This window comes from Neovison vison, chromosome 2 (genome assembly GCF_020171115.1).
Source record: "Neovison vison isolate M4711 chromosome 2, ASM_NN_V1, whole genome shotgun sequence".
Classification (NCBI taxonomy): domain Eukaryota; kingdom Metazoa; phylum Chordata; class Mammalia; order Carnivora; family Mustelidae; genus Neogale; species Neogale vison.
In genome coordinates, this window is record NC_058092.1 from 36606475 (window position 1) to 36624445 (window position 17971).

The 17971-nt window shown below is 47.6% G+C and overlaps 2 protein-coding genes across 3 annotated transcripts in view; one reads left to right on the forward strand and one right to left on the reverse strand.

The window, feature by feature from the left end:
- Positions 1 to 418, forward strand: part of RAD54L (RAD54 like) — a 30413-nt gene extending 29995 nt beyond the window's left edge. For both annotated transcript variants that reach the window (XM_044238140.1, XM_044238139.1), the window contains one exon: positions 10 to 418. In XM_044238140.1, the coding sequence (XP_044094075.1) occupies positions 10 to 220 (211 nt within the window). In that variant the 3' untranslated portion in view covers positions 221 to 418. The remainder of the gene's footprint in view (positions 1 to 9) is intronic.
- Positions 340 to 17811, reverse strand: LRRC41 (leucine rich repeat containing 41). The gene is made up of 10 exons (XM_044238138.1): positions 17586 to 17811; positions 13903 to 13989; positions 12963 to 13033; positions 5966 to 7109; positions 3051 to 3311; positions 2327 to 2491; positions 2137 to 2235; positions 1440 to 1562; positions 1146 to 1221; positions 340 to 1052 (listed from the first exon to the last, which is right to left on the reverse strand). The coding sequence occupies exons 1-10, from the start codon at positions 17782 to 17784 to the stop codon at positions 833 to 835; spliced, it is 2445 nt and encodes an 814-aa protein (XP_044094073.1). The 5' UTR covers positions 17785 to 17811; the 3' UTR covers positions 340 to 832.
- Between the last annotated feature and the right edge of the window lie 160 nt (positions 17812 to 17971).

Genomic DNA, 17971 nt, shown 5'->3' on the forward strand with positions numbered 1-17971 from the left:
TGCCCCCAGGCTGCGCTGCCGCCGCTGTGTCAACAACCACCAGGTCCGGCCACCCCCTGATGGTTCTGATTGTACTTCAGACCTGGCTCAGTGGAACCATAACACTGATAAGCGGGGGCTCAAGGATGAGGTACTCCAGGCTGCCTGGGATGCTGCCTCCACTGCCATCACATTCGTCTTCCACCAGCGTTCTCATGAAGAGCAGCGGGGCCTCCACTGATAAACCAGTTGGTCTGGGTATAGCTGTTAGAGGAAGGAGACAGGGAAAAGGGGCTCCTTGCCCCATAGGACCCTACTGAATTTTGTTCTCTTGGACAAAAATCATCAAGGAGGGCCACGTGATGTTTGCCCAAAGTTTATTTTATAAGAAAAACTTTTTTGGTTAAAAAAAAAGAAAGGAATAAAGGTATGAAAGGGACTGAGGCCTGGGAGCAGCATGGTAAGCCCAACGGAGAAGAGGCCTGGTAGTGGACACTCCTCAACTTCTCTAAAGCCTGGGTGCCTGCTTCGGGAAGGAAAGCAGGAACCTTGGGCAGGGGGAGGGGAGCTGTCCTCAGTGACTGAGGAGCACTGTAACCTGGCCCAGGGTTCCCAGAGTACTGGGTAAGGGGCCCAGAGGCTCTATATCCAGTTGTGGGAATACCTTTGCTGAGCCCCATCAAGGCCACCAGGACCTCAGTGCAAGGGAAGAAGGAAAAAAGAGAAAAAAAGGTGGCAGAAAGAGAAAGACAGAATTGGTGTTTGGGAGTTCTGGGCAGCCCATGTCACAGCCCATGTCTCAGCCCCTGCAAGCTGATGGTACTGAGCATAGGCCTGTGAAGCATGGGCCCCATCACATGGTGCTGACATAATCTGCAAAGGCCTGGGATGAGTCCCACGAGTCGCTAACCACGTGGCAAGTGGCCCGGAGCCGCCGAATGGCTTCCCTGGCTGTGACTGCATCCTGGTCCAGCCAGTTCTGGAAGAGGCGCAGGTGACCAAAGGCTCCACGGCCCCAGCGCTCCAGCCGCTTGGCGAACTCCAGAAGGCCATCTGGCTTGATGCAGTTGGAACTGGTAGGGGTGAGACAGATTAGACACCCAGGAAACAACTAATCCCTCTATCCCTGAAGCTCCATCCCTTGTCCCTTCCCCCTCCCCATGTACCTGATGTCCAGCTGACACAGTGAGGAGGATGAATCCTCTGAGAAAACATCTGCCAGGGCCAGCAAGCCAGCATTCCCTGGGGAGAAGGGGAGAAATGTCTGTAACCACCCAACAGGGAACAAGGGTATCCCAATCCAGTTCTGGTAGAGAGAAGCCCAGCCTCCTGAAGCTCCAGCACACAACTATATTTCAACCCCCATGTTCCCAGTGGAGAGGCCTATGCCTTCATCCACTGAGTTTCTAAGTCAAGGACTGGCTCCTTCCCTCTGCCCCTTCCCAGGGCCCTGCCCCCACCCAGGCGGTTCCCCGGCAGCCGGAGGCCCTTCAGTGTGGAGTTGCCCTTCATAGCAGCAACCATCTCAGGCAGAAATTGGGCCGGGCGCTTCTCAAACAGACGGCAGAAGGAGAAGGTAATCTCTGTCAAGAGAAATTAGAATAAATTCTGATGGCTATCATTAGGACTTGGTGCTCCCCCTCCTGTCCCAATTGGCCCTAGTAAGAGGTGTGAACATTTTTAAAGAAGCCCAGAAAGAAGGGATTTTTCCAAGACCCCAAGCAAGACTGGAACTAAATCAGATTCAGACAAGAGACTGAGCCCAGATATTCAGTTGGGAGGTTCTCTACATGAATGGTTCTCCATTTAATTTCCCCGCCTCTATCCACTAACTGCCCTCTGCAGGAGTGGGCATTAGGGGCAAGACTATAAGGGGAGGTTGACAGCATATTTATCCTTAACCACTGCCATTTCTGCCAACCACTGAAAGGTAAGAAAAATTTGAGTGAGGCACTCTAAAAGTTAATAATTTTCCCATGTGTAGTACAGGAGGAATTGAGTTTGGGACCTTTTAGAAGGAAGATCATGCAGGTTCTACAGCAATTTTATAGTTGAAGATAAAAGGTCAAGAGCAGAACATGGCTTGCTCATTCAGTAACAGTGGCAGAGCCACAGTGAAGATCCAGGAATGCCCCAGGTTCTGGATGAAGAACTTACCTTGAAGAGTCAGATTCTGTAGCAAAAAGAGCACCTCGCTCTGACAGTCAGCCAGGTTCATGTCGTGGAAGCTCAGCCTCTTCAGGGCCAGGTTGTACTCTGTGTGGGGGCAGAGGCCATAAACTTTAACTTTGCCAAAGAATGATGCAAGGTCTCCTGCCCTCCCTTTACCATTCTAGCTGGGTCCTACCTTTGAGTGTCTGTAACACAAGCCCAAAATCTTGGGGCGAGGCAAAGGTGGCACTATCCAGAGACAGCTGCTGCAGAGAACCTGAGGCCTTCAGTACAGAGCAGAGCAGTGGGGCTGGTTGGGCTCCCCGTGGAAATCCCATCTCCAGCTGTTCCAGGCAGTTTTCTGGATATGGTAGGGAGAAAAGGTTATCGCTGGCCATCTCCCTTGTCCCCGAGTAGGTCCCATCCTGTTCTTTAGAGATTCACTAAAAAGTTCGATTCATTTACTTGTCATTGAGTATGCACTTCACATTAGGTACTGTGCTAGGTTCTGGGAACAGCACTAAATGAGATTTGGTCCTTGCCCTTCTGGAACTTTTAGTCCAGGAAGACTAGACTACTCAAACAAGCAAGTAAGTGTGTGCAGAGTGGTGACATAGGAAACAGGACCTAAAGGAATATAAAGAGTGACCTAGACTGCCTTTCTAGAGACTAATCTGCCACAGTCACTTCCTACTGGACTTATAGTGGTCTGGGCCCTCTTCAGGCCATGGTTATCTTTGAACAGCAGGCTCTAAAGAGGGAATGGATTTCATTCCCTTTTTGAGGAATGAGTTTACCAGGCCTGAACCAGAGGTTGTCCCACCTTCCTCAACTTCACATTTGTGTGGACACAAATGCACCTTCACATCTGTGTTGGGACACACACAAACACACACACACACAGACACACACTGCTTCACCTGGTATCTCTTCATCTCCAATTATGTGGCTAGGGGGCCCTGCATTCCCTGGCACAGCAGGGTTGTCCCTCTGGCTGGGGTGATCAACTCGGATAGAGAGGACCCGCAGTAGGGGCAGGGCTCGCACAATGGCACGTGTCAGCTCCAGGATGGGCAGTGGTGAGAACAGATCACTGAGATGCAGGGCTCGGAGGCGGCATCCAGCCTGGCCTGACAGGGCCCGCAGACTGTCCAGCAGGCGGAAGATGTTAGAGCCCAGGCCTATGGCAGGAAAGAGGTTAGGTCAGTCACGTGGGAGAGTCAGTAGAAGTGACATTCAGAGACAACTCCAGATATTTCTGTTGATAACTGCTAAATTTCTTGAGCTTTGGATCAGGTTAGTTAAAATCATTTGTCTCAACCATTCATTGTCTTGCTTTCTCCTCAGGTAACCAGCAAACTGATGTCGACTGTACTGGGCCATGGCCCTACTGTGACTGCATCAGTGAGGGCAGTCACAAAACAGAAGATAGTAACATGAGGAAGGGGGGAGGGGCATTTTGTGCTGGCCCAGAGGGCAGCAGCAGTCTCTGGACTTCTCTTATAGGTCACAGGGAACATTTGAAATCTAAGCAGTGGAGTGACAATGACCCAGTAGGGAATACTTTAAAGGATTAACTGGGTGGGAATAGAGCAAAAAAAAAGGGTAACCACACCCTACAAAAGAGCAGAATCCAGAAGGGTTAGAGCAAAGGCTTAATGCCACAAAGCAATTATCTCCCCTTGGACTGAGCAGGTTTCCTCTGGACTCATTCCTCCTGCTATACCTTACCCAGTACCTAGTAAATATAGTTTTTGCTAGACAGTGATGAGTAGCAGATCTCATTCCTGGCTATGTAGCCTGATGGACAACAAAAACGTTGTCTGGGGAAGTAGGGTATTGTGGAAACACAAAGGATGAGTACTTGGTACCCAGTCCAGCTTCTAACAGTAAAGACTTTCCAATTGAGTCCTAAAGAACACAAAGGAGACAGGCTAAACAGAGGGAGAGGAGTGACTGGCAGGGAGAACTCAATATATATAAAGGTCCGAAGGAAGAAGAGTGGCAGGTTCAAAGAACTGAAAAACACTCGGTGGGACTGGTGTGTAAAGTATGAGGGGAGAGGATGTTCAAGATGTCACTACGAAGGTAAGCAGGGGTGAGAACACGAATGACCTGTAAGTAAATTAAGTATGTGACAGGAAACTGTGACAGGAAACTCACTTAACTGCTTTAAGTGAGTGAATGAATGTCCTTTGCATTACAAAAAAAAAAAAAATGCTGGGGCTACGGTGTAGGGTGTAGACGGGAGGAACTGTTGATGAATGCAAGTGAGAACAGTAGTTTGAATTAAGATGTGGAGATAAATAAGTGGATTTGAGAGATCTTAAAAATAGATGTGGTGCAAAAAAAAGAACCCAGCGTTCTTCTGAGCAGCTGAGAGCTGTAAGGTCACTGACAGAATAGGAGATCAAGCCGAGGGGAGAAGATGCATTCAGGTTGGTTTACAAAATATCTAGTAGTCACCTGGCTGAAATGGTTCTAAAGTTTAGGAAAAAGATCTGGAGTGGACCCTTATCATAGATTGAGGAGTCTTCAGCATAGCTGGCTTTTGAAACCAAAAGAATGGACAAAACCATCCAGGACATATGTGTAAAATGGCAGAGCTCTGAGGAACTCTGAACATTGATAAGAAGTAATGTCCAGAAAGGGAGAAAAAAAAATTTTGAGGTAGTGAAAATGAGAGTATTTCATGAAGGCTATTTCATAGCAGCAAATGTTGCCAAGAATTAATATAAGAGGATGACTGAAAAGTATGTATTGGACTTAGTGACAAGGAAGACCTTGAAGAAGGTAGGCAACATTGAGTTTAAAACCTTGGGATTCTGGAATCAGGTTGCCTGGGTTTGAATCCTGGCTCTACAATTTACTAGTGAGGTTACCCTGGGTAAGCCAGTTGACCTCATAGGGTTGTTGTAAGGATCCAATTAACAGAATACTTAAATTATGCCAGACACATATTAAGCAGTATATAAAAGTTAGTTATTACTAAGGCATTTGAGAAACCAGCTTTCCTAAGAAGGCAAGAGGGTATGGGTCCAGAGCACAGGTAATAGAGCTGCCCTAGTTAGAATGGCCATCTCCCATTGTGAAAGAGGAAAGGATGAGTGTAGATGTAGAATTCTGGGTTGGTTAACAAGCTGAAGTTCATGTGTGATGGCGTCTATGTTCTCTGAAGTAGGAAGTGAAGTCCTCTGCTGAGAAAGGAAAAGGGGGAAACGTTTAGAAGTAGTGGAGAGGAATGGGAGCTAATGTTGCAAGCACAGGATCCATGTAAGATTGAAGACTGAACGTATAGTAGCACCAGTCTGCACAGTGTGATTTTCTCCATCCGTGCTCAGCAAGTGACGGAGACTGGTGGATTTGCCCAGAGTTGAAGTTCGGCTAGCTGGGCACAGCCAGGCATGGGGAAGAACTGAGGACTGCTTCATAGATTGCTGGTCTGATAAAAATGTGTTCTATACCTTTTTGCCTATACAGCTGCTTTGACAGGACTGGGGGGACCCAACCTTAGCCCTGGCTGGGCCCTAAATACACTCCACTGCTCCCACCTGCCTGTGGATTGCCTACCATGGCTAAAATGTACCCCTTCTTTGGGCCCTCACTGCCTCTCAGGAACCTCTGCTTACAACTCTAAATCAAGCCTATAGACCTCATGTTCTTCCCCAGCAATGGAAGTCTGCCCTTATTTCAGGTGTGTGCTTTCCGTCCCACTGTGAAGCAGGCAGGGCCTTATGTGCAGCTGCTTGATCATACTCCCTATTCCCCTCCACAGGGCTGGGCACACGACTGGTTGCCACTGTGAGACCCATCCCTGCCCCTGCAGGACACTCACCATTATAGGAGAGTGTGAGGCTCTCCAGAGACACCCAGGAGCTCAGCAGGTGGCACAGTGTCAGAGCCGCCTCTGTGGACAGCGGAACTGTGAACAGCTCCAAGGTGGAGATGCTGCGGAATCGCTGGGAGGCCTCCAGTGCTGGAAGCCCCAGGCAGCTGGGATCTGATCCATCCAGAGCTCCACAAGCCACTTCCCCGATCTCCATCTCTTCCCCATCCTCCTTCTCACCAGCCACAATGAAAACAAAGTCATACAGGTCTTCAGACTCTGCACCAGACCCCTGACGGGTGCGAGGACCCTTCTTCCCTGTAGCTCGCTTAAAACGCTTTAGGGGCTTAGGCTGTGGGGCTGAGCTAGCTGGAGCCCGTTTGGATGAGGATGTGGAAGAGGAGGCAGAGGCAGAGGAGCTGGTGGCTGGAGCAGAGGATGGCCGCTTGGTGCCAGGCGCCTCATGGGAAGTTGCCGGAGGGTGCAGATCCCTCTTGGGGTCTGTCCCACCTGCTGTCAGGCTCTCCTGTGTGCTCCGGCGTGTTACCCGCGTGGCAGGTGCAGCTCTGGCTATCTGCTTGGCTTCGCTCTTCCGCCGAGAGGCCATCAGGGCTGCAGCACATCGCTCAGCAGCATCCCTTCGAGGCCTGCGTGAGCCCAGCAAGAGGGACCCTTCATCTCGGGATGGGGCCCGGCCTCGGGAGGCCTCTCCACAGAGGCGGCAAGGTGGGCCGCCAGGGCCTGGCTGCCAGAAGCCAGCACTCATGGTGAGGATAAGGATGAAAAGGGCTGACTCGGGCACAGGCCAGGAGTAGAGCGACACCTGGCTGACAGCCCCATGGTGAATAAGCTGATGCAGAAGCTGCCGGAGTGACTGCTGAGCAGCCACATCAGAGAACAGCAGGTGGCGGAACTTGAGGGTGTGCAGGGAACTGGCCAGGGTCTCCAGAACCCTGCGGTTGGGCTCGGCCACCAGCTCCGTCGCACCCTGCAGCATATTGCAGATGGTGAGCTGCCGGACATGGCGAGAGCTGTGCAGAAGAGGTGAGAAGCGCTGGTCGCAGAGACGCCTGTCAGAAGATACATCAATGGTCCCACGTAGAACATGGGAAAAAAAGGCTTCCATAAACTTGGCTCGCCAACAGGTCACACTCTGAAAGCAGAGAACATGCCAGACAGTTGTGATACTAAGAGGATACCCACTGAACCATCCTCCTCCTGGGTTCCTCCCTTCGAATGGCTATTTGCTGAGCCAGGCAACATTCTAAATAATTTGCACTAATTCATTTAATGTTCACATCTTTGAGGTATTACTATTAGCCCCATTTTACAGGTAGGGAAAACAAGGCACAAAGGTTGGTTACTGCCTCTGGTTACACCGGTAAGTGGTAGAATCGAGACGGAACCCAGGAAATTTGATTCCAGAGATTTTGCTATAGTGCCTGCCATTCAAGTGAAAGAATCCTGTAACTTCTTCCATGTCTGTTTCTAGAACCTGATCCCAACTTTCCATTCTTACCGTTAACCACCTTTGTTCAGACCCTTACCACCTCACACCTGACCACTTCATTACCTTCCTGATTGTTCCCGTTATCTCCTTTTCTCCTTCCCAAACTTTCGTGTAAGTCCACTGGATTCATCTTTGCAAAACACATCTGATTACCTTCTGCTTTAACCACACCCCCCTCCCAAATCTTTCCACAGCTGAGGGCTAATCTGAAGTTCCTCAGCCTGGCACAATATGGCCTCTGAGAAGCTTTATCTCCCACATCTTGCTCACATGAACGCTTTGCCCTGGTCAAACTGATCACCTTACTGACCCAAACCTGCCTTCTGTGCCCTTTCCTATATCTGCCAGAAATGTTCTTCATTGCTGGCTTCCTGAGAGGACCTACTAGCATTTTACTTTTCTTTTTTAAAGATTTTATTCATTTACTTGATAGAGATCACAAGTAGGCAGAGAGGCAGGCAGAGAGAGAGGAGGAAGCAGGCTCCCCACTGAGCAAAGAGCCCGATGTGGGGCTCGATTCCAGGACCCCGGGATCATGACCTGAGCGGAAGGCAGAGGCCTTAACCCACTGAGACACCCAGGCGCCCCCTAACATTTTACTCTTGTTGAGGTTGTTCATCTCAGTGTCTCTTTGTATGCCCCCTTCTACTCCACTCCGTGTCTCCTGTGGGACTCCTCTGCTACTCTGATTATTCAGGTCTTAATTGTTGGTAGGCCTGTCTCATGGTGTACATGTTTTATCCCAACCAGATTAGAAATTCCTGGAGATCAGGGTCCAAATCTTAGGTTGGTTTTCTCCAAGGCAGTAGTTAATTGGCTTTGATGCATATGAGACTTTATCAGAGTATTCCGGAACACTTAAGAAAAACTCTGAATCCAAGTATTTCTCAACCTTTGGTGCACATCAGAATTGACTGTGGAGCTTTTCTTTTTTGAAAATTAATATGCCAGGTATCTGGGAATTCTCTTATGTTGCATCTGCAGTAAGGCCCATGTGTCTGTGTTTTTAAACCTCCCTCAGATGATTCTGATGTATGTAGGAGGTTTTGCAATTACTGCTTACCCCCACCACCACCAGAGGACACATAGACTTTTAAGTCCCCATTCTCTCAGGCACAACAAAGTCTGCTGACTCTGACACAGATGTCATCTCTGCCACTATACTCAGGCCTCTTGAACCTCTTCATCTGTAAAACGTGGATATTATCAATTGCTTCACAGGTTTGTTGTGAAGATCAAATGAGACAGTGCAAGTGAAGGAACTTTATAAACTGTAAAATACAAAATGTTATTTCTGTTACTGCTAATGGTAATAATTAGTCCAGATGGGCAATGTGAAATGGACTTGATGGAGGCAGAGCCTGTTAAGCAGGGTGCTTATTCAGCCGGAAGCAAAAGATATTGGGGGCCTGAGGTTCCCTAAAACTAAGGGACACTTCTCTTTGGTACCCACCCTACCTTTATGCATTCCCTCATACCAGAGGGACCCTTAATTTATATCAGAGGTTCTTGGTAGGAGTTGGACCCCTGTAGTTCTCAGCAAAAGTGGCATTCCCTTTGCCCTGGCTATTCCCCATAACACTGCCTGCTGTGGTAATAATTAGGAATGACTTCATGTTTGAACTAACTGCATGGTAGCAAAAAGAGGGAAGGACGTCTCTCACCAGCAACAGTTTGGGGCTGCTGGGGGACCAGAAAAATATCTGGCAACAGAATCTCCATTCAGCCTCGAGTGGAAGCAGAGAGGGTATTCCTGAATCCTACCTCTAACACTTTCCTACACATTTGCTGGCCCACGCTCACAGCCTTGGAAAACACCTGCAGGTAATCTAGCAAAGCTTTAACTTCACAAGTGGGACATTCTAGGCCTAAAATATGGACAAAGATATGAACCAGGACACTGTGGCTATTTCTGACCATATGGCATATGGAATATGTAGTTTAGGTAACTTAGGTTTTTTTTTTTTTTTTTTTCCTCCATCTTATTGGTTGATGAAGACAGTGGAAGAGAATATTTGAAACTGTAACACCCCAGACAGGTGACAATTGCAGGAAGAACAGCATGACATAGTGATTAGGAGCATGAGCTCCACAGCCACATTGCCTCAACTTGAATCCTGGGTCTGCCATTCACTAACTATAACCTCAGACAAGCCACTTTACCTCTTTCTGCCTCAGTTTCATCATCTGTAAAGTCAGAAAGTAACCTACCTACATCAGAGTTGTAAGAATTAAATGAGTAAAGTTAGTTACAACTACCTCAATTATGAGCTGACAGTAGTTCACTGCATTTTATTCCATCAACACCCCTTAGAAGAATCTCTGCTAAACTTCAAAGCTGAAAAATAGCTAATAGTTCAAGGCACTTATTTTGTGGACTTGTACACTATTGCTCAGGGAATGCAAAGTGATTTCAACATATTCTTTTGGGCAAGAGTAGGGGAAATGAGGCACCACCAAAGAGGTGAAATGACATTTGCCTACCAACACAGTCCTTGGCCCATCCACAGCCTGATGGCTCAGGGACTAGTTGGGGAGGAAGTAGGTGTACAAACTAGGGAAGGCTAAACATTTTCTTGTACTAAACAGAGCAGCAAATGTTCATAAACTATTGTCCACTATTTTTCTGATAACAGAAACATTGTTTGTGGAAAGATAAACAAAATCTGTAAACCCATTCTTTCCAGTATATGTAAATGTGAATAACTACAGATAACTGTTTCTATAACAGTGAGACAATTCTGAATAGTTTCAAATGCTGGGCTTTTAAAACATTATGCCACCGTGTCATCACATTTTTACCACCATGTATTTAGATGTTTGCAGAATATGACTTTATTAATATTTTAAAAATAGGAATGTACTATAATCAATAATTCCTGCATAATGAATAAACTGTTGCTAGCTTTTTGATAATAAGTTGTGTAATGAACATCCTGAAATAAATAAAATTGAGTATTTCAATTTTTATATACTATAAATTCTAGGAAATAGAATTTCTAGCCAAATAATATATATTGTATATAAATATTTTATATTATATATACTTATTTTTATATGATAAGTATATAATATATATACTTATTTAAGAGTTATATACTTTCCCATTTTTTTACTATTGAGATTGAATATATTTTATTGAAGATTTTTGTATATTTTGTGACTTGTCCCAATCTTATTCTATTAGGATAGTTTTTCTTATTCCCTCTATCCTCTTGTTTTACAAATATTGTTGCAAACATTCTTTCTTAGTTTATGTGCCTTTTAAATTGTGTTGGCATTTTATATGGCCAAATATAACCATGCTTGCTTTTTTGATTCTATCCATTTAATAATTAACACTCTCCAACTTGAGATTAAATAACCAATCACCTTTATTCTTTTTTTAGTTTTTCTGTGGTTTTACTTTTTACAATTTAATCATTAATCCATATAGAAATTTGAGTATATTGTAAAATGAGGCTCTTTTTTTTTCCACATAGTTAACCAATAACCAGAGAATCCTTTATTGAATAAGCCTTCATTTCCCCATTGCTTTGTCTCAAGAATATCTATTTTATTCTACAGATCTCCTAATACACATACAGTAGTACTACACTGTTTGAAATTCTATTTCTTTATAAGCAATCAAGGCTATCTCTATCTGGTTCACCACTGTATCCCTAGAATATAGCACAGTGCCTGGAATTGAGCAGGCACTCAGTAAGTGTTTCTGAATTATGAAGTTAAGGTTACTGTCATGTAAAAAAGAAGAAGGTACCCTTTGTAATGACCTCTGTCTAGGGGACTGTTAGGTTACCAAGCCTGGGGCTTCCCAAGCATTCTGAAATGCTCTGAGACAAGAAAAGATAACAAACTACCAGGAAGCCTGAGATAATATTGGAGAAAAAAAGCTTACTCTAAGATGATGTTCTGATCTCCATCATCTGCTAGCCAACCATACTGCTTGGGATGGCTGGGATGGTTGAGATTCAAAATGAATCTCATACACCTTTTTAAGTTTCAGGAAACTGTTAGTGTTTTCTAATCTTACATTCACTTTTCTTCCTCATAAGGCCTAATTCCTGTACATAGTGCCTGAGGACTTTCTTGGGCCTTAGGATTATCTTACTGAACTTCAGGAGTTGTGTCCAGATCTAGAAGTGGAAAGCTGAAGGACATGGAACTGAATTTTACTGAACCCAGTGCATCCCCAGAAATTAAATCTCCTGATAAGAACTTGTCTTCTTATCATTTGGCCTCATCCACCATTTAAAGCCCAGTTCAAATACTACTTCCCAGGAAAGACTGTCATGCTCCCTTCTACCTCAACCTCCTTGCTACTGTCACACCACTTTCCCTACCATGCACAATGTATTTGTGTGCAGGCTTCCCCGCTAAATGTGAGAGATTGGGACTGTGTCTGTGCTTCCAATACCTAACATAAGACCTGGTATGTGGGAAGTTTAGTAAATGTTTATTGAACTCAATCTGTGCTGTACCCTAGTTACGGAGCAGAAGAAATTCTGCTTAAATAAGAGCAAGTTATATCTGAACCAAAGAATAACAGAATCTCAGGGTTAAAAGGAACCCTAAAGTCATCTTGTCCAACCTCTCTTAAAATGCTGATTTTCTTCTACAATACCCTTGTGTCAGGTAGTTATCTAGACTCAATTTGAACATTTAGAGATGGGAAGGTTACTTCTGACATTAGCTTGTTTCATCACCAATAAGCTCAGAGCTTAAAAATTCTACATTCAGTTTAGCAGAAATTTATTCTTCTTTAGCTTCTATCAGAACAAGTCTATTAATCCCTCTTTTACGTGAGAATCATTCAAATATTCCAATAGTTCATGTTCCCCAACTCTTCTTTTTCAGGAACAACATCTCCAGTCTTCCAAAAGTGACTCACGTGATGTGGCCTTGACTTCTTTCTCCATATTCCAGGATAGCCTGACCACTGCAGAGCCACGCAGGCCTATCATCTCCCTTGTCCTTCAGCTTATATTATAGTTACATTGATTCACATAGCTCAGAGTAGAGTCATTATATCAGTAGCTTTAGCACATTGTTGACTAAACCCCCTTAATCTTTTTCGTATAAGTTGTTGCTAAGCCAGACCCCTCCACCTCCTACCCTGAGATCATGCAACTGGAATTTTTTAGACTTAAGTGAAAAATTGGTTTATTCTGTTAAATTTCATTTCTCAGGTTTGACCAATGCTCCAGCCCTGTCCAGACATCTATGAATCTGGGTTCTGCCATCCATTGTGATCACTACCTTTCCCTGTTTTGTGTTACCTGCAAACATGGTGAGCAATCAAGTCAGTGACAAATGCCAAACGGAAAGACCTTGTGACAAGCCATCAGAGCCAAAAACCCTGTGACAAGCCATCTCCTCCCAAATTCACTCCATCCCTGTCCCTGCACTTTACCAGTACCCAGTTTGTGTTTGTAAGCTATTCCTGCTTCCACTGTGCAAAGTCAGGCCAGAGTTCTACCTGGTGCCTTAACTTACTTCCAAACTGGAAGGCCTTGTCTTCATCAGCTCATCCCATAGTCGGCGCCAGATGGCCTGAGTGGAGAGGCCTGTGGGGAGAAATATCACATTGACTTGGCTGCTCTTGGGCCACCATGAGTGAAGCACATCAGCCTTTAATGTTGTCATTCTCTGGGTTCACAGGAGCAATAGAGCAGACTAGTAAAGAGTGCTGGCTCTAAAGACAGCCTGGGTTTAAGTATCAGCAAACCACACTCTAGCTCTGTGACCCTGGGCAAGTTTACCTAATTTTTTTTTGTACAGTTTCCTTATCTGCAAAATGTAGTTAACAATAGCTATTTCAGGGGTGCCTGGGTGGCTCAGTGGGTTAAAGCCTCTGCCTTCGGCTCAGGACATGATCCTAGGGTCCTGGGATCAAGCCCCGAGTCAGGCTCTCTGCTCAGTGGGAAGCCTGCCTCCCTCTCTCTCTCTGCCTGCCTCTCTAATTACTTGTGATCTCTGTCAAATAAATGGGTAAAATCTTAAAAAAAAAAAAATAGCTATTTCATAGAGTTGTTGAAAAGATTAAATGAGTTTCTCCAGGTAAAGTGCACAGGACAGCACTTGTCACATCAGGATTAGTTAGATAAATGTTAGCTGTTAACAGATCTGCCCAGTGAGAGGTTTGGAAGACAGCATGGTAAAATAGAAAAACGAAGATTCAGAAGATCTGGGCTTTAGTCTGGGTTAGCTATTAATTGTGGTGTGCCTGTGGTTTCACTTTCATTAGTATAACTGGGATCATTACTTGCTTTGTGTTTCACTGGACACTCTGAGGAATCATGTAAGAAAGTAGGTATGAGGGTACTTTTTGAAAAGCTTGAAGTTCTATGTGGGTATCAGGTGTAATATTTACCTGAAGACATCATGGTGCCTTGCTTAAAATCACTGACTGAGAAAGAGTGAGAAAGACACTTACCTTTCTTGAGGGCAGTTTCCTCAATCCTCTCCAAGTAATATATATTGAGCAGAGGTAAGATGCTCTGAAGTATTGGGCCTGGGAGGGCTACAAAAACCAAAACACAAAATTTACTTTTTTCTCTCAGAGTTCCAAGCATTATTTATCTTAATGGAAAGGAAAACAGAAGGGCTGACTTCTCATTTGGCAAATGGAACCTACAGAAGCTAACCTAAGTCTAACTCAAACTCTAGTCTACTTCAGCCACTTCGGTGGCAGCTGGAATTTCAGGGGCATTCACATCTTCAAGGGTGAGACAGTAAAGCAAGCTGATATGCTCATTGAGGAGCTGGTCAGTTCACTTCTGCCTAGCATAATGAACCATTTAATCATTTTACTGCATTTAAAAGGTCCTACTGGATATGTGTCAAAGACTTCCATCATAATCTGGCCCCTACTAATTTCTCCAGCTCCCTGTTTTGCCTCCTCTAGTTGAGCCATACTAAACTACTTTCTTCATTTACCTAACATGTTACACTGCTTTCTACCTCTGTGCCTTTTTTGAGCTGCTCCCTACCAAGAATGTTCTTGCCATTTTCAGCATATCACCTACTCATCTTTCAAGTAGCATGTGCCCTTTATTAAGCCTTTCCTGAATTCCCTTCCCACTCTTCCAGGCTGGTGACTCCCATTCTTTGGGCCCCTGCAATATCTTGAACTAGTACTTTCCTATGAACAACAGAAATAATTAGGCCCTAACTCTAAATTGAACATAACATAAAAACAAAACTTTTCTTGCTGATGTCCAGGTTGAGAAGCTTTACAATATTGTGGCTAAATGGTTCAGTCTCTAGAATTGGACAAAACTGGGTGAAATTCTGATTCTATTAATTATGAATTTTTGGGCAAACTACCTCACAATATTATCAAAATTAAAGAAAATCATTTAAAAATTAAAGAAGATCATGCTTGTAATCTTTTTAAGAAATGCCTGGCCATAAGAAGGTCATTAAATGTTGTCTATTATTATTCTTATCTGTCAATAGCCTCTCTGTCCTTCCAAGAACAAATCTTAGATCTTAGAGTACACTATATCTAAGGAAAATCTTTCAAAAACTTCTATTCTAGGATCTCCCTTTATCTTTACTTGTAGAATAATTAAATCTTGATGTACAAGAGTCTGATATAATTCTTTGTGCATAGTACTCAATGTACCTGCTGAATGAAAGTATTAATTCCCTAAACTATTACATTATTGTAGGCCCCTATTAAATTCAAGATAAAGTCCAAGCTCCATATCCTGGCATTCAAGATATAACATACCTATTCTACTTGTTTCCTCATTGTATTCTCCTTTCCTGCTCCCTCTACTCACTTTACCCTTCCCTCTCCCTACACAAAGCAACCCTAGTCCACCGCCTCCAGGAAGCCTTTCTTGGCTGTTAGCCCACATTGAGACCTTCCTCCAAAACAGCACTTCTTAGCAGGCCTCCTACTTGGCTCTCCTAAGAGGCCTAACTTGATTCAGCTTTTTCTCTGTGACTGTTTACCTAGGCTAGGCCCGTAGGAGCTCTTTCTCCTCTGTCCCTCCAATCTTCTCTGTTTAGCCATCCCCTCTCACAGCCACTGGGGAGTCTCATCCCCTATGATCCACAACCTCCTCTCTTCATTTCTCCATTCTTCTTAAGCCAGGCTCTTCCTTGCTTCTTTCCAGCCTACACCTTTAATGCTTCCTCTTCCCAACTCCGGGCCTTCACTCCCAGTCCTCTTCCCTCCTAGCCAAGTTTAGCATCCTAGAAGCTCCAAGTTGATACAGCCAATCTTCTCTGCCTTTTTCCACATTTTCCTGAGGACTTTTTTGAGCTCCCTGCCCAGTTCCACTGAGACTACTCCTTTTTCCCATGGGTCAGCCTGACCCTTCTCCTTTCAGCTGTGGGCACAGGGCCTCCACAATCCCCTCCCCCTACCAGCTTGAGGACTTCTAAGTCTTCCCCACTGCAGGAAGACACTTGGGCCCCTTCAGGATCAGTGCCCCACCCCCACATCACTAAGGGCCTTCTCACATCCCTGGGCCTTCTTTAACCAGTCTCCACAGCCTTGGGGCTTATTCCTGGAGGCCCAACCCCCTCCCCCCAAACTTCAAGGCCTTTTCTTCACAACCACCTTCTCAGAGTGCAACGCCCCCAAATCCCCAATCCCAGCACCTCAAGCCCTCTTTCCTGACCTTACCGGGGCTTCCCTCCTCGCAAAGGCACTACCAGGGCTCCGGAGGCCTTCTCCAGAACCCCACCCCTTCACCCCCTCAAGGTCTGAGGCCTTCTCTCCTGCCACTCCCTCCCCCTTCCCTGGGCCCTAGGCCCGGCCTGGATCTCCTCACTCAACTTCAGCCCTGGCCTCTGGACCCCACCCCCTCACACCACCAGTCTGTCAGGCCCAAGGCCTCCCTCATCCCCTATGCGGGCAGGCCTACCCCTCAGAGCCTTCACTCTCCTCTCTTTCACGCTCCCCATCAGTGTTCACAAGGCCGACCCGAGTTGTTCTCATCAGCTGCCGATCTGGGTCCAGCGGCGCCCATCCCAAAGCCGGGTCTCCGCGTGCCCACCGACTGCGGGCCTCCTCTCCGGCGCGACCCTGCCCGCGCCTGCCCGACCTAATCCCAGGCCCAACAGCCGGGCCTCGTCAGCTTGTCCTCCCCAGCCCCTCGGCCCGGCGGCGCGGGCCCGCCTTGGCCGCTCGGCCTGGGCGCCCTGAGCCTGAGCCGGGCCGTCGGTCCCCGGCAGCTTTCAGACCCGGGGCCTCCTTTCGCTCGCACTCAGCCCGAGGCCTCCTAGCGGCGACGCGCCCCCTCCCATTCGGGATCCCCGGGCCGTCGCCCCGCCTGGGGCCTCCCTGGCCCTTCCCGCCCGTCCGTCATTCGAGCCTCCATCGGTGGCTGACCCGCTCCAGCCTCCCTTCTTCACCCGCTCCGCGCCCTTCCTCCGCTCAGGCCAATACGAGTGGCCTCCGGCGCTCCCTGCCATGCCCGTCAGTCCAGCGCTCCAGCAAATTGGCACCCGAGGCCCGGGTCGTCAGTGCGCTCCCTTCAACCCCGGGTCGCCCGACAGGCCTCGGCGCCCCAAGCCCTTCGGCCTCTCCGCCAGCCCCTTGCTCTCCAATCCACTGGGCTGCTTTCGCCCATCAGCCTAGTCTCCGGAGTCTCGGCACCCGCGGTCTGTCAAGCAGACACTGAAGGCCCCGCGCGTCAGTCAGGCTAGGTGGCCCCGGGCCTGGACTCCTTGCCTTAGGCCGGGCCTCCCAAGCTCGGCCCCCGCCCCCAAGCAGCAGGGCCATCCTTGCCTGTCGCTTCGACATCCGAGACTCCCCAGCCCGGCCCGACCCGATCGTCAGTTCGGTGCCCGCGGCCGGCCCGTCATTCCAGCTTCTGTCTCCCGGGCCCTGCCAGTCTGGCCCCAGACCGGGCCTCCTGGCCTCGCCCCCCGCGCCCCCCAGCCAGGCCGCAGTGCGCGTCCACCTGCCGATTTGGTCCCCGCCTTTACTCTGTCTAGCCCGGTCAGGCACGGAATTCATGTTCCAACCCGATGGTGTGGCTTCCAGCGCCCCGGGCTGGGCCTTGCCCCAGGCCTCCCGGCCTCGCCCCCCGCGCCCCCCGGCCGCTGGGCCGCCTCCGCTCGTTGCCAGAGGTAGCCCCTCACCCCGCGACTTACCCCACACCCCGCTCTCCAGAACCCCCATATGGGCGCTCACCGCCCGCCCGCACAGCTCGAACAGGGCGGGGGGAGCGCTGGGGCCCGAGGCCGAGCTCTTCGCTGGCGCCGCCTCCCGGGACGTGGCCTCCATGGTCGTTGCCGCCGCTACCTCACAGAACCAGCAACTCCGGGCGCGCCAGGCCTCGGGCGCCGCCATCTTGGGGAGGTGCGCGAGCCCGAGAGTGGCACCCGCGGACCGCCATCTTGAAAAGGTCAGCAGTTAGGACGGTTTCATCAGCGATGTGGGTAAGACCGGGAACTGCGCTAAAGGAACATCGAATAAATCCGCATTCTTTCCAAGTCTCCTAGAAGCCAATATTTTAAATAAATATGCAGATCTATGC

Coding starts and splice junctions, on each gene's coding strand:
- LRRC41 (XM_044238138.1), bottom strand. CDS start 17,784: ATGGCGGCGCCCGAGGCCTGGCGCGCCCGGAGTTGCTGGTTCTGTGAG. Junction 1,563..2,136: donor ACAGAATCTGACTCTTCAAG/GTAAGTTCTTCA, acceptor TTCTCTTGACAG/AGATTACCTTCTCCTTCTGC. Junction 1,222..1,439: donor GCTGCCGGGGAACCGCCTGG/GTGGGGGCAGGG, acceptor CCTTCTCCCCAG/GGAATGCTGGCTTGCTGGCC.